The 16372-nt window shown below is 41.0% G+C and overlaps 1 protein-coding gene across 1 annotated transcript in view; it reads right to left on the bottom strand.

The window, feature by feature from the left end:
• Nucleotides 1–738: 738 nt before the first annotated feature.
• The window catches only part of FDX1 (ferredoxin 1), a 40837-nt gene continuing 25203 nt past the window's right edge, over nt 739–16372 (bottom strand). The window contains exon 4 of the mRNA XM_034758822.1: nt 739–6720. Within this exon, the coding sequence (XP_034614713.1) occupies nt 6606–6720 (115 nt within the window). The 3' untranslated portion in view covers nt 739–6605. The remainder of the gene's footprint in view (nt 6721–16372) is intronic.

Below are 16372 nucleotides of genomic sequence, written 5' to 3' on the forward strand. Positions count from 1 at the left end.
TCCTTTGCTTCCCTGGCAAGGAGCCTGAGGCAACCCCTTAAATTTCTGTCAGAAGATGAATGCAATTGTAAATCATCCTTTCCTTAGTCTTTATTTCCACATGATACAGTTAGATAAGTAATATATTTTGCTATTTAAGTAGTCATCCACAGTATGTGAAGTCATTTAATAGGGAAATTAGAAAATACCATGAGCCAAAGTTGTCCCAACTGAAGTCAACGAGGTTACAGAGGTTATGAAATTGGTACCAAATATCTACCATACACTATGGCAGGGGTCAGCAACCTTTCAGAAGTGGGGTGCCGAGTCTTCATTTATTCACTCTAATTTAAGGTTTCTCATGCCAGTAATACATTTTAACATTTTTAGAAGATCTCTTTCTATAAGTCTATAATATATAACTAAACTATTGTTGTATGTAAAGTAAATAAGGTTTTTAAAATGTTTAAGAAGCTTCATTTAAAATTAAATTAAAATGCAGAGGCCCCTGGACCGGGCAGTGTGAGTGCCACTGAAAATCAGCTCGTGTACCGCCTTTGGCACGTGTGCCACAGGTTGCCTACCCCTGCACTATGGATTATTTACAATGGTATATTTCTTTGTGCAATCATCCCATTATAGTTAAATGTATGCATTTCTTGCACCCTTTACCTTGAAATATATAGTCCGCATTAAATCTAGGAACACATGCTATGGCAAAAGGCAAAAATGGAAGAAAATTGTGAAAGACAAATGGTGTCTGGGAAATTGGTATAAAATAACATTTATTTGCACATCATTTTTGACAACTGAAAACAGGTACAGCTGGGAGCTGTATGTATTTTCTCAAGTACATGTCAATTCCTTCACCCTTCCTCAGATCCACATTCCTATACAACATAGGATACTCACAGAAGCCAAAATGAACTTTGCTGTTTCTGTTTGCCTTTCTCTGCTGAATGAATTCCTCCTATGATCATATTCTACAAAATCCAAAAGAAAAAGAAAAAACCCCACACTGCAGGAGGCTTTCATGTGAAGTGCTAACACATTAGAACAGCCCTACTCTATCTATACCAAAAACAGTTGCACATTGGTGGTTTCACATTTTTGTGTGGTGATACAGAGCTAGATTCACAAAGGGACTCAGACCTTACAAGACTGATCATCATCGTGCCTATATTTTAGATGCCTAGAAAATCATTGGGATTCACAGTGCCTGAGTTACACGCACAGATTTCCTATGCAGTGAAGGGAGGGACATAGGCACTTAAGAATAGGATTCACAAAAGCCAGCACACTAAGCAGCTCCTTACGTAAACTAGCCAATGTGAGGGGAGTGTGGCCTAAGCCTTGAGCTCAGGGAGTTCAACACCTACATTCAGGCTGGAGGGAGACACCTGCAGCTGCTGGGATTATCAGCTGTGCGCACTCTCTTGTGGGGGAGAGGAGGAAGAGCTCTCTCATAACTTTTAGTCGAGTGGTTAGAATATTCATCTTAGATATGGAAGGACCCCACCCCCCAATGCAGAGAAGTATCTGCCACTTCTTAGGTAAGTCTATCACTGCGTTATAGGATATTCTGATCCAGGGCTGCCTCAATCGCTGCTGCTAAGCTGTTACAGTCACTGGACCAGAGAGTGCAAGCAGACATATGCAAGCATGAGAATGACATTATAGCCTGATGGTTAGAGCACTCACCCAGGGGAGCCAGTTCCCCTATTCCCATGACTATTTATCCAAAGCAGAACAGCTTCAACAGGAGGGAATGAGGGAGCCCTACCTCAAAATATCCCATAGAGTGTATCTTTTCTTGCTTTATTAAATATATTGTAATTGCTTATTTCCTTTAAACAAATGATACTGTGTTTTCAAAGACTTGCTGTTTGCATGTCGATTTCCTTGAGCAGAGGGTTGTAGCCATGTCCTTCCAAGGGATTAGCAGGATTAGCCTGCTCCATGGAGTCCTCTGCAGGCTGGAGGCAAACCCCTGGTAATAACTCTAGGGCGGGCCACCACCTTATTACCCATTTGGATGGAATAAGTTGCATAATTGTAGGCAAATGGTTATTAGAGTGCCTAACGTCCAAATTGTGGGTTAACCAGATGAAACAACCTATAACAACAAATGATGATGGAAAACAGGTCAAGTTGCTTTCACTAATGAATGTTATAAACAAGTACAAGAGAAGCAGAGAGACTAAATTAATTCAACCAAATAAAGGGCAGGTTGATATGATTAAAGGACTCAGTTGAAATCATGCTTGGTAAAAAGATAAGATGTGGAACTGGAAATTGACTAACCAAAATTGGTGTGTCAGATATTAAGACCTCACTGGTAGACAAAATGACGGGATGGGCTATTCCTCCCATCACTCCTGTTTTGGGTCCATAAAGACTTCAGAGGCTGGGGTGAGGGTGAATATAGAAGAGCAGAGTCTCCTGGAGCTGGCTGCCACCCCCCACTGTCTCTTGGGATCCCAGACTTTCTGCATCCTACTCCTGAGGAATGTCTTTACTAGATCGGGCCAGAGAGAGGGATTCAGATAATATCACCACCACTACCAGCTCCAGCTGAATCCCAAACACCACAGGGAATAAAACAGGAGCAGACTTTATCAGCTCCAGCTCATTAACTTCTTCTCTTTTACACAAAAAGACAGTTATCTTTGACACTGACTGTCAAACAAGGGGAGTTTTCCTTCCCAAACTTCTTTCATATCAACATTTACAAGGTCACAGCAAGGCCAGCAATCCTGTCAAGGGCTTCAGGAGATGCAGAGTACATCTTTCCTATAGCTCTTGGAAATGAAAAGACGAAGCAGTTGTTCACAACGTGTTTGATGGTTTAGAGGTCTCCACATTCACACTGTGGCAAATCCTCGATTCTCCATTTGTGCACGGGATGCGCACTTCTTCCATGGAACATCCTAATACAGTTGATGGTCATCCACTGTCTTTGGTAAAACAAGAAACCAGGCAGTTTAACAGTGGGATCATCTATGAGGTGCTGGTTGTTTACATCACTCACTGCTCATTGCAGGCACCAGGTGTATTCTGAGTTGAAGCTGGATGAAAAAAAAAAAAAAGGGCTTCTTCAGCTCCAAGAATGGTTGGTGGCATTAAATCAAGTGTAAGGCAAGTCAACAAGGTTGTCATGAAGTGGCAGCTTTTTGTTAGTGAGAGCTTTCTTGTACTCATGCAACATAGCCAGCTGTCACCAGATGGTTCGAAGATGTCCGTGAGGACTGAAAACCAAGGCAGCAGAATGGACTTCAGGGTGCCAGCCCCATTTAGCTGGATATCAAGATCTGTATCCGAATGTCCTCCCCAAATAGGTGGGCAGTACTTGGACATGGAATAAAACAGCGTTGCTGTTCATAGCATTCAAGCACCGCGAACGCAGCTAGAACCTGCTAGCTTTTGCATGATATTGGTGCAACTCCTCATTTTGTGGCTTACCTATTTCAAATGTTGTTGATAGGTAAGGCTGTGATTGAGAGTGACTCTGAGGTAGTGGAATTAGGATCATGGGCAATTACTTTGCCACAGCAGTTTACATTCAGCATCTTCTTAGCTTCAGAACTGCTGAGATGGAAAGCTGACACCGTTTTTGATGGATTGGGTCTGATCCGCCAGTACTGAATGTAAATTTTCCATCCTCTTCAGATCAGCAAAAAGGACGTCTTTCACTTCCTTGAATGTTGCAGCCTGTGTCAGTGGTGCCAGGTCATTGGCATAAATGATCTTGCAGCATGTAATACAAATCACTGGAGTGGACGATACTGGTAAGGCTGACCCCCATCCTAGAGCCTGCAAGACCCCCTGAAAAGAAACACTGCAGGCAGGACAAAGCTGCTGAGACCCAGTGCTTGCACTGACTACACACACTGAGGCTGGCTTCCAGTAGAGGCTTAAAATGCACACACCTTTTATCAACTTGTCATCGGCCTGAAACTCTTGCACAAGGACTCACTGCTGACGCTATCCAACCTAATTCAATGTGACCAGACATTTCTACTCATTAGGTCAATGCTTTTGGACAGACCGTTCCACGATCTCACAATTCAGCAAAAAAGTAGAGTCTGCACAATGGCTTCCCACAGAGGTCAGTACGAGCACCATTCCTTTCTAAGGTCTAAAATGTTCTCCAGGGAAGGGGAACAAGAAAGATTAAAATGAAAGCCTTACTTAATACTTTATATTTCAAATGCTTTAATCGTTTTTCCTTAAGATAAAAAGAATGTTTAATGGTGTGTTTGTCATGGTACTAAGCAGGCTGAGGTCTCTGTATACCAAACCATAGACCTTGTTTAAACAATGTTAATGTTGGACAGTGATGGGCTTATGTTCACACCTTTCACCCATTAGATCTCCTGCCTCCCAGGTAAGTATCCTCACCACTGGGCTAAAAGTTTTGAGGGGAGCCCTCCTTCTCTGCCATCCCCTCCCACCTCTTTTGTGTGGAACTAGGTGAGCTCACCTGCAAGGCACGATCCAGTAAAACTACTGGATCAGGTGCTACATGCCAGTTTGGTAGAGGAATGCCTATTGTCCCCTGGTTTGCACATCACACTGGAGCTTGGGTGGGAGAAAGGTGTCTTGATGCCTACAGGAAAGCTGCAGTGTATATGCACAGAGGCACAGACAGACACCTAGTGAGCTTTTTCTGCAGAAATGTAGGTGTCAAGTGAATTTAGGCACTTAGAGTTTGGTGGCAGGTGAGCAGAACTTTCTGACTACCTGTTGAACCTACATTTCAGAGTTAGCTACCTAAAGTGTCAGTTAGGCACCTAAATCCCTTTGTGACTCTAGCTCATAGTGTTTAAGTGCTTTGAGGTCATCACAATGAAAAGTGCCTTGTATCATAAATAAAACCTACTAAAAAGTTCAGTTTTCTACAGCACACGTAGACAGTATAACAAACTACATCCATTCTTGTGACCTGAATTGCAACTGTGTTCTTAGTTAAAGTGTAAAGAGCTGCTATTCAATAAAATAATATCTTAAAGTATTTTAAGTGATAGTACTGCATTACATAGAGAATTCAGGGAGGAGGAGGACAGTGTGACTCCCTTTGATATTACACTCCCACCATCCTACAATGTTATTCACAGAGCAGTAACAGAGGAAAAGACAGAGCTCAATATCTATTTATATTTTATCTTAAATATATTTCCCTAATTTACCTCTTCTTTTTGTTCTGCTTATGTCCCAATGAGGCTTCAGAATGAATATACTCCTGCTGTGTTTTGTCAGACCACTCAACCAAGTATTTTTTTGAAAATCCAAGTAAATGAGCTCTCTCACCAGAACATATAGGATAAGGGGTAAAGTCCTACATAGATTAAAAATGGATTAGGTAATATGAATCCTTATAATAAGAAATGGTTAGTGTAGAGGAGCACCCCTGAAATCAGAAGTAGAATGAGTGTTTTTTAAATATTTAGAAGAGAAGGAATTCCTTGAGTATGTAAAAAGATGTTGATTCACTACAAGAAATGCAGAAGGATTTAGTTAATCCTGGGTAACAGACACAGCAAATTAAGTTTATGAGTTATAGGTACTGCAGAGTTAAGAAAAGTAATTTTTTTCACATATAAATGAAACATGAAAACCTTTCACACACAAAAAAAAAAATCTAGGGGTCAGTGTTGACAGCTCAAATACTGTACCTGATGACTATACTTAAGTAGTCAAATGTAAATTAATGTTTGGCTATATATAAAATAAAGATTTCATCCAAATCTAAAAATGACTTTATACACTAATGATATGACCATTGTATTTCATGAAAACTGAAAAGGTAAACAATGATGGTTAAAAGCATGGAGTTTGGATTTTTTTTTTAAACCATACTGGGGAAAAAAAAAGAAAAAATTTTTTAGAAAGGGTCAAATATTTAGTAAGGGCTTAATCCTATGCACACAGTAACTGTAGGATCTGGCCCTATAATGGGCAATGGGAAGATAAGAAAATTGCTTTTATCAGGTATTAGACCCTACCAGCAGCAGGACTGGACTGGACGGAAACATTATCTCAACAGTATTTGTCATATTTTATCAAGATTTCCAGATTTAGGATATACCAGCTCCACCTGTCTTCCTAATTACACCTCCAGTTGCTGTGAAAGCACCATATCATCAACCAGCAAATCAGCTCTCTTTGGATACTCTAGTTTCTACTACACCACATGAAACGCACAGGGAATTAAACAGAAAAACAGTCTGTGCTACATTTGTCATCTGTCCAGCATCCTAATGTTTCTAAGCCTGAAACCCTAAAAACCAAATGGTTTTGAATCTATTAAAAACAAAAATCACTGGTTTTCAAATACAGCTGAAAAAAAAAAAAAGAAAAAAAAAAACTTCTTTACATAAATAAATCCATTAATGACTTCTCTGAGTATAATTTGGTCAACATTTTACAGTTCAGCTTTAACTTGTTAAAAAGTATTACCTCTTCTTAAGAATTAAAATAAGTGGTTCCATAAAGAAAATTAAAACAGAATTAACATTGATAGTCAAAAATAACTCCCATGATTATGTAAGTTCACATTTCAACATTCAGAAATAAGTTATAAAAATAGTTAAAAATTTCATGAAAAGCTCCTAACAAGTTTTATTTTAGGAATTCTTGCTCATATCTATGGATTGTCTAGCATCAGCAACAGCTTCAGGTACTCGAACAGTCATATTTTTCATAAATTTCTTCAAGCAGATCTGGCAGCCCAAACGAGATCTGTAACAAAGAACAACACTATCTTTAGTTCTAGCCATATTCTTATGCCGACGGTGTTCTAACACTGCAGTCACAAAGCATGGGGTTTAAAAATCTGATCTTTCAGAACCCATTCATGAGACTTAGTACCGTTTACCCCACCTCCACCCCCCAAAAAAGTGCATTTGTAAAAATGCTAACAGGCTGTAAATACTGTAGCATAAAGATGCAAAATAATACATCTAAAACACATTTAATTTAGTCCTTAATGTGAACTGGTAGACTGTTACCTTGGGGGGGGGGGGGGAATGTATTTTTAAGATTCTGATCCTGGAAGCTGCTCAACATGAGTAAACCATTATGTTCACTGAAATCAATGGGGTTCCGCCTGGGTGTATGCACATGATGGCTTTAAGGAGAGGGGTCTAAGTTTGCAAATCAGCAGCATGGGCTATGGAGCAGATTCTCAGCTAGCGTAAATTGTCATAGCTCCAATGAAGTCTTCAATGAGCTATGACAATTTACACCATCTGAGAATCTGCACCGCAGAACCTCTTCTACCTTATGTAACTGGTTTTAAATCCTGTTCAGGTCACTAGTAATTTGAGATTTTCTCAAGTACACCTCTACCCCGATATAACATGACCAGATATAACACAAATTCGGATATAACGTGGTAAAGCAGTGCTCAGGGGGGCAGGGCTGTGCACTCCGGCAGATCAAAGCAAGTTCAATATAACGCGGTTTCACCTATAACGTGGTAAGATTTTTTGGCTCCCGAGGACAGCGTTATATCGGGGTAGAGGTGTAGTTTATGTGACACAAGTTGGTTGTTCTCAAGTCCGGTTTCTAGTGGAAAGTCTAAACCACATTATACAGCAATTGGTATAAAAAAGGACTAACTTTTCTGATGATTCAGGCAGATCACACAACTGGTGAATATTCATGGAACTATGCACAGGGGTTGGGAGAAGAAAAATCAGCCTTGATCTGTACTTCTACCTATTCTTTAGCTAGGACCTCACTCTTCATTGTTGTCAATTCAGAAACTTTATTTTTTAAAAAATAACAATGGAAATAGTGGAGTGAATAGATCTGGCACCAAGTAGACTGAATGGAGTAAATATTTTCCACAGGTTACTAGGCTTTGCTTTTGTCCTTTTGATCCTTTGTCACACTCAGGAGCTCTCTCTCAATGCCCCTTTCGTTTCTTTCCTGTCTCAGCCTCCTCATTTCCCCTGCCTCTTTAGCCTGCTCAAGGAGATTAACCAAAGAAGACAGTATTTTCCAAATGCTTTGACATCCACTCTCCACATGAGTTTCTGCTCTCTCCACCTCATTAGAAGAAGTGCCCTCACTAATGACTGAGGAGAAGACTCTTAGGAAACAATCTCTTTGTCAGAGTGCTGGATCACTACATGCCAGAATGAATCCTACTGACTGTGACAGAGTGCCTCTTTTCTGTGGTCAAGTGGCAGCAAGCCACGAAAGGATTAATGAGCAGGAAGAAAAAGTGAAAATACAATGTGCCCCTGGACAGAGGGAATGACATGCTGAAGCTGTTATCAGATGTACTCTAAATAGAACTAATGGATAGTCCACAGTTCTACAATAATAGTAAATAATCCAGAATAAAAAGAAACCCGAGTGTCCAAGGGAGAAATGTGATTCTGTTCTGCCCAAATAGACAATCTTTTCTACTTAGCTTCATGTATCAATTTTGTGGTGTCTTTTCTGCTTTGGATCAAAATGCTGATACTAGCAGAACAGCTCCTTTTCACTACAATCAACCAGCCAGAATCCATGCAGAGAGATGTAGTGAAGCTGGTTTAGGCTGAAGGATCTGTCCCTTGTTCTGGGAAATTGTGTGCAGGATCTGAGGTAACGTTACTGATAGATAACTATCGGATAGATAGCTCAGAAGATACCAAGATTGCCATCTGGATCATTACCTATCTTGCCTGAGCTTTCTCAATATTAGAAGGATTGGTGAAGAAAGTAGCTAATTGAGAGCTAGGGCTCACATGTGCATGCATACACAACCCCTCCCCCGAACAGAAATTTGGACAATATTTATTTCTGTTGCAAATAAATCCATGATTGGTTGACCCTATTTGCAAAAACATGAATGACTTGAGTCCTTGATTCCCACATGATTGCATATGGACAATAGCTTGCTCAGGTAGTCTGCTAGGGTGTTTTGTAATCCTAGAAGGTTCAGAGCTACTGAAGTGATTTGATGCCCACTGCATCAATTTGACAGCTGAATCACTTCTTGGCAAAGGGTGGACAACTGGACTCCTCAAGTGGTGGTGCTGATTTTCCTGGGTCCCAGGGAACTCCCTCAACTGTACTGTGGAAATACTCGGTGCCTAAGTCGAGCTAGGGGCCAATACGAAGGAGTGTATCCTCACATAACAGTAGTGACTCAGGAAGTATCATTCCATGAGATCACTCAGTACCGTGAACTCAGAGGCAAGAAGATTGGTATCCTGAGCAGGACACTAGATATTAATGGCACCAGGGTGGAAGATGCCAATACTGAAAAGATTGGTTCTGGTACCGAGAGCACCAATTATGGTATCACAATTTCAGTAGAGACAGGCTGAAACTGTTCCTTAGACAGTACCACAACTCATCACTGGAGTCTGAGGATACCAGACAGACCCATTTTGGGATACATGCTATTCTTGGGGTGAAATAAAAGACTAGCAGCACAGTTGTGTCTGGCCCAGGTCAGCTGACTTGGGCTGGTAAGGCTCGGGCTGCAGGGCTAAAAACTGCTGTGTAGATGTTCAGGCTTAGGCTGGAGCCCAAGCTCTGGGACCCTTCTCCCTCACAGGGTCCCAGAGCTCAGGCTCCAGCCCAAGGCTAAACATCTATATAGCAAATTTACAGCTCCACAGCTGGAGTCACCTGACCCAGGCCAGCCACAGGGGTTTAATTGCTGTGCAGACGTACCCTTAGAGGCAGTAAAATACAGTGATTTGAGCCTCTTTTTCTTAGCAGCTCCCTTAGAAGGTGACCTCTTTCTATGCTTTCCCAGAACAGTGCTTTCTCATACCCTTCTCAGTAGCCGACAACAAAGACCTGAAGGCAGGAACAGTGGATAGTCTTTTCAGGAGCAGGAGCCTGGGTGCTAGCAGTGGAACAAGAGCTTACCAAAACACGTTCAGAGGAAACCTGCTCTATTCCACAAGGGTTTTGTTTATCCAGATCAAAATCAGGTCTTACTAGACAAGTTCATGAGAAGAGCTGTTTAGGAGAGCTTCTCTTGCCTCTGTATTCATTTAGAAAACAATCTGCAGATTGGATATTTTTCAGGGATATGCCTTTTCCCAGACAAAAGGGAGCCACCTGATATCTATCACTAACGGGCATAGCTGCCTCATAAGAGGGACAATATTTAAGACTGGGATATTTGAGCTTATCGATAAGGACTGAAGACAGGTATTGGATATAAGAAAAACAAACAACCCTTCCCCCCCCGCCCCCATGCTAACTACCTACACACTGATCTAAATATTATATAACGAAGGGATAACTGGAGGTAGCCAAGTAGGCAACAAATAGACAAACTCCTCACAGCTCCATCTCGCAGCCATGAGCCGTAGCAAGGTACTGAGGGATGTTTGGCCCTACCCTGCCCTTTATGCTCTTGCATGGGAGGGTGCAAGGGTACTCAGGGCGCACACATGACCCCCACAGACACTGCTAGCCAAAAGATTGCGATCCTAAGTGCATGGAGTATGTATGCAACTGGGGAAGAATACGTATAAACAATCTGAAGAACTACTGATGGTCTAAATATTGAAGCCGGTGTTTGAGGCTTTCAATTGTGCTTTTACTCAATTAGGTTGGCTTTTACTCTTTATTAAAAAAGCTAAGTTTGGAAAATGAAACAGGTAGTTCATCTCTAATAATAAAATATGAAAGTAAAACACCATTTTTCAGCTGCTGATAAGCACTACTAAAAGCCCTAATTGGTTACTAGTTTTAATTTTGAAACCTGGGCTGGGGGAAGGAGCAGAGCATCAGGAGAATTCCTAAAACCTTTTAAAAGTAAACACACACACCATAATTAGCAAGGTACCCCAAATGTAAGACATTGGCTTGTAATTATAGCTAGAAGTTCTACTGCCAAAATTGCAAGAGCAAAAAGGTGCATTTCTTTATGAAACAATGGTTATAAATAATTGAAAAAGGCTTTTAAAAATATATGCATAGAACCAGAACTTCAGATAAAGAGGACATGAAGTTATTTACTCAGTGGTGTTTGGTGGAGCTAGGGAGCAGTTTTCCTCTGCATACAAAGGAGTCTGATGAAGCAAACCTCTCTCATCCATCTGTGATTACTTGTAATGATTTCCAGGGTCAGTTGTGCTATTAATAAATATTTTCTCTCTACACCTCAGTAGTATAACTGAGAAAGAAAGTATATAAAGCTAGAAATTCTGGGTTATATGTGACAGTGAAGGAAGGCAGTGGGTTGAACAGCTCAGATCCTAAGGGTGGCTGAAGAAAAGCAAAGGTGATGGAGTGAACTTGATCTGGAAAATAATTGATAAAATTATGTAGGGTTAATAATGACATTAAAAATATAGGGAAAGGTTAAGACAAAAAACAGTAGACAGGCAAGGAATTTTTTTTTTTAAATACATGATTTAAGAAACTATAAAGAGTAAATAGGCAAGGGGTTAAAAAGAAAAAAAATTAGGTGCATTTAATATTACCTCAAAACATTCTGCTTGACTGTTGCCCTTCTATTCCCTCTCAAATTAAATCTCAATCAGAATACAATACACAGGCACAGCAGTGCCCATGCATTGCACATTGCAAGGTTAAGGCCTCAGACTACAAGTTTTTCATGGCATGGGCCATATCACCCTATATCAGGGATCAGCAACCTGCGGCACACATGCCAAAGGCGGCACATGGGCTGATTTTTAGAGGCACGCTGCTGCCAGCTGGAGTCCCAGCTGCCAGCCCCTTGCCGGCCTGGATGGACGGAACCTGGGATGAGCCACTCAGCCCGCTGCCGGCCTGGGGTTCCGTCTGCCGCCTGTGCTGCCGGTCTGCCACGCGAAACCTTTTACTGGCACGTGAAACCTTAAATTAATGAAGACTTGGCACACCACTTCTCAAAGGTTGCTGACCCCGCCCTATGTGTTTGCACAGTACCAAGCACAGTGATCCTGACTGGGGTTTGTGGGCAATACAGTAACTCCTCACTTAACATTGTAGTTATGTTCCTGAAAAATGCTACTTTAAGCAAAACGATGTTAAGCAAATCCAATTTCCCCATAAGAATTAATGTAAATGGGCGTGGGGGGGGGGGGGTGTTAGATCGTCTTGTCTGGTGAAAAAAAATTCCCTGGAACCTATCTATACACACATACACAGTATAAGTTTTAAACAAACAATTTAATACTGTACACAGCAATGATGACTGTGAATCTTGGTTGAGGTGGCGACGTCAGAGGGTGGAAGAGGGTGGGATATTTCCCAGGGAGTGCCTTACTGCTAAATGATGAATTAGCACTCAGCTGAGCCCTCAAGGGTTAACACATTGTTCATGTAGCCTCACATTCTACAAGGCAGCACGAATGGAGGGAGGGGAGACAGCATGGCAGGGGGAGACAGAGACACACACCGTGTCTGTAAGAGAGCGAGACGCGCATTGCCCCTTTAAGTATGCTGACCCCCCGCCCTCTAAGTACACTGCCTTTTTAAGTTCATCAGCAAGTTGAGACAACAGCTGCTGCCAGCAAGCTTCCTCCATCCTGAGCCCTGTCCTGTGTCATAGAATATCAGGGTTGGAAGGGACCTCAGGAGGTCATCTAGTCCAACCCCCTGCTCAAAGCAGGACCAATCCCCAACTAAATCATCCCAGCCAGGGCTTTGTCAAGTCTGACCTTAAAAACCTCTAAGGAAGGAGATTCCACCATCTCCCCAGGTAACCCATTCCAGTGCTTCACCACCCTCCTAGTGAAAAAGTTTTTCCTAATATCCAACCTACCTGCAACTTGAGACCATTACTCCTTGTTCTGTCATTTGGTACCACTGAGAACAGTCTAGATCCATCCTCTTTGGAACCCCCTTTCAGGTAGTTGAAAGCAGCTATCAAATCCCCCCTCATTCTTCTCTTCTGGAGACTAAACAATCCCAGTTCCCTCATCCTCTCCTCATAAGTCATGTGCTCCAGCCCCCTAATCATTTTTGTTGCCCTCCGCTGGGCTCTTTCCAATTTTTCCACATCCTTCTTGTAGTGTGGGGCCCAAAAACTGGACACAGTACTCCAGATGAGGCCTCACCAATGTCGAATAGAGGGGAACAATCACGTCCCTTGATCTGCTGGCAATGCCCCTACTTATACAGCCCAGAATGCCGTTAGCCTTCTTGGCAACAAGGGCACACTGTTGACTCATAGCCAGCTTCTCGTCCATTGTAGGTCCTTTTCTACAGAACTGCTTCCTAGCCATTCGGTCCCTAGTCTGTAACACTGCATGGAATTCTTCCATCCTAAGTGCAGGACTCTGCATTTATCCTTGTTAAACCTCATCAGGTTTCTTTTGGCCCAATCCTCTAATTTGTCTAGGTCCCTCTGTATCCTGTCCCTACCCCCCAGCGTATCTACCACTCCTCCCAGTTTAGTGTCGTCCCCACACCCTGCTCCTGTACCTTATCTCCACAGGGCGGGGGCAGACACAACTTTAAACGAGCATGTTCCCTAATTGATCAGCAGCGTAATAACTTAACAACATTAACCGGGACAACTTTAAATGAGGAGTTACTGTACTGCAATAGAAGAAGTGGTATCAGTTTCACTTAAGGCCCGAGGGGAAACAAACGCCTATAAAAATAGCATTTAATATTCTTATTTAAGCATTTCATAATGTTCTTCCTGTAGTTTAGCAATACTATTAGCAAGATAATTTTCAAGTTCATTCACAAATAAAAAAAGTGGTGTCTTAATAAATGCCTTTAAGAGACTAAGTGACACTTGTATCAAAGGGGTAGCCGTGTTAGTCTGGATCTGTAAAAGCAGCAAAGAGTCCTGTGGCACCTTATAGACTAACAGACGTATTGGAGCATGAGCTTTCGTGGGTGAATACCCACTTTGTCGGATGCATGACACTTGACATGTCAAAAAAAAGTTACCTCCAGCATCATTTGCTTTCCAGCATTTTATTTTCTCGTTCTGTTACATAAAAAAAACCCTACCTTAAATTTTAGTAAGTCCATTAAAATGTACATGCAACAGGTAACATTTAAAATTTTGCATAATTTTAGATTGATAGGCAATTAATGTAAGTTACACTATAGCTTTTAGCATCAGTTTTAGAAACTTTTAGACCAATAAAACATATCAATTTTACATGTTCAATCTTCCACATAGGAACATTAACTTTATTCACACTGCATCTATTTCAAATATACTGATTTTTGCAGCGCCGATCTATAGACAGTCTCTCTGACTTTAGCCTAGTTTCATTGGACCCAAAATAACTAACTCCACCAAAACAGTCCCTGACACCAATTACAGTAACTCTGATGCTAAGATTCACTAACTCAATACATTTACTCATTACATGAGAAATCCAGTTCTAATTACCAGAGCAACGATTCAGAACCAGCAAAGATATTCAAAGGAGCCAGACGTTCATTAGCACAACAAATCATTCTGTTATCTTAATAAAAATATCCTGCAAGTTATTCTCTCTCTTTTGGTTTGCTGGAACAAAGAAAGATTTTTTTTTAAATGAAAAACACTTCGTCATTTAGGAAAGACTCCCATTTGAGGATGATTTTATGGACTGGTTTCATGAAGTGATAGAACAGGTAAATTAACGAGTTCTATTAATTTAATTTTGAAAGACTACATGGGTGAAATTTAACCCCCATATCAATGGAATTTCAGTATATCCCTGGAGGTGAACTAAACTTCACAGAAATGGGCCCATAATGACCATCAGAAGAGGGCTCATAATGACCATCAGAAGAGGGTGGCATCCTTTCCCATGCTTTACTGAGGTAGCTAGAGCAAATGTAAGTTAGGGTGGCAATATGAAGACACTTGTTCTTCGCTTCCAACCAGATGGATTTATTAGAATACTCAAGGTTAAAGATTAACACCAACTAATATATTCTCTCACATTCAAAATAAAGTTAACAACTTTAGGAAGATTCATCCTAAAAAAATCAGCATGGTGGGTTGAATTAGCAAATGTTCTTTATATGAAATAAAAACAACCAGGCTAAATTTCCTTCTCAGTCTAATGTTACTTATTTGCCAATATTGACTAGAGGGCAGTAGCTAGCAGTGAAAAAATACACAGATACCCAGTTGTGGAGGTGAGGGGGTCAGAGAAGCCAAGAAGAAACAAGAGGAAGCTCTGATTACTGGGTCTAATACTTTAGAGGAACAATTGTAATGGTCTCATGTGGCTCCTGGCCTAGACAATCACCTTTATTTCTGAGAACATCATAGGTGTCTGCTTTAACACAGATATAATTTAAGATATAAATTGATCTTAAATTGGTTCCAAGTTCTTTGGGACAGGAACTGTGTCTGTACAGTGCACAGCATAACGGAGCCCCGATCTGATGGGTACACTGTAATGAAAATATTTAGCAGATTTCTCATTAAGTTCCACTATCAACACTTTTAGAGTCTTTGTGAATGGTTCAAACAATTATTTTTAACCAAATATATTCCCTTTGCTGAAACTTTCCAAGTCTAGAGAGTCACCTGCAAGGAAAACCTATGCATAATAGTACCCTAGTAAAGTTAGAAAAAAAAAATCTCCCTCGAGTAGTCCATAGCATCCATGGCCAGAGAAACAATAGCTATGACAGGTAACCCGATGAAGTATAGCTTGCTTTAGAAACTCTGAAACGTCACCATCTTGCTTCCTCCCATTCAGAATTTTTTTTTTTTATTTATTTAAACTGCCTGAGCTATCTGTTTGGCATTCTGCTCCTTAGTCATTATGAGAACATTGCTCTAAAGCCTTAAATAAAAGGTGGTTAAATCAAAAACATATGGTCTTGGAACATTCTTTCCGGAGTCTGTTCCCCAAATAGCTCTGGCCCAGAGTCTGCAGTACCTCTTTCTCAGTGGAGGAAGTGAACAGAGATGGTAAGGGTGAAGTAACTATGTTTAAAAGTCTTACATTTTCTTCATCCTTTCTTTTTAATTTTCTGTTTAGGGAAGGGGATGGGGAGGAGGATGAAGGAAAGGAAACAAAAACAACTTTCTCATAGCTTAACGTCTTAGTTAGGAGACAAATCCTAGAAACAAATAGCAATTATATAAAAAAAAAAAAAAAAAAGTTTGGCTGACCAAAACCCAGGCAGAGGGTGGGGAAAGGTCTCTGACTAATTCAGAAGTCCCATTGATTGCAGGGTGGAAGGATGCTTGAATTAGACCCACTTCTTTGCAGAATCAAAAAATTGTTTTGGGATACATCCAAAGCCCACTAGCAGGGGGAAAACAAACAAACAAAACAAAACCATCAATGGAAAGATTCCCAAAGACATCAATGGGTTCTGTATCAGGCCTTTTGTGAAGCCCACCTCAGATAGAATCAGGCCTTTAAAACCATGAATGAAGTGCTTGTCTACCATGTTCTCCTGTCTTTGAGCCTTCACAAGGAAAAGCTGATCATAT

The sequence above is a fragment of the Trachemys scripta genome, chromosome 1 (assembly GCF_013100865.1).
Source record: "Trachemys scripta elegans isolate TJP31775 chromosome 1, CAS_Tse_1.0, whole genome shotgun sequence".
Taxonomy (NCBI): Eukaryota; Metazoa; Chordata; order Testudines; family Emydidae; genus Trachemys; species Trachemys scripta.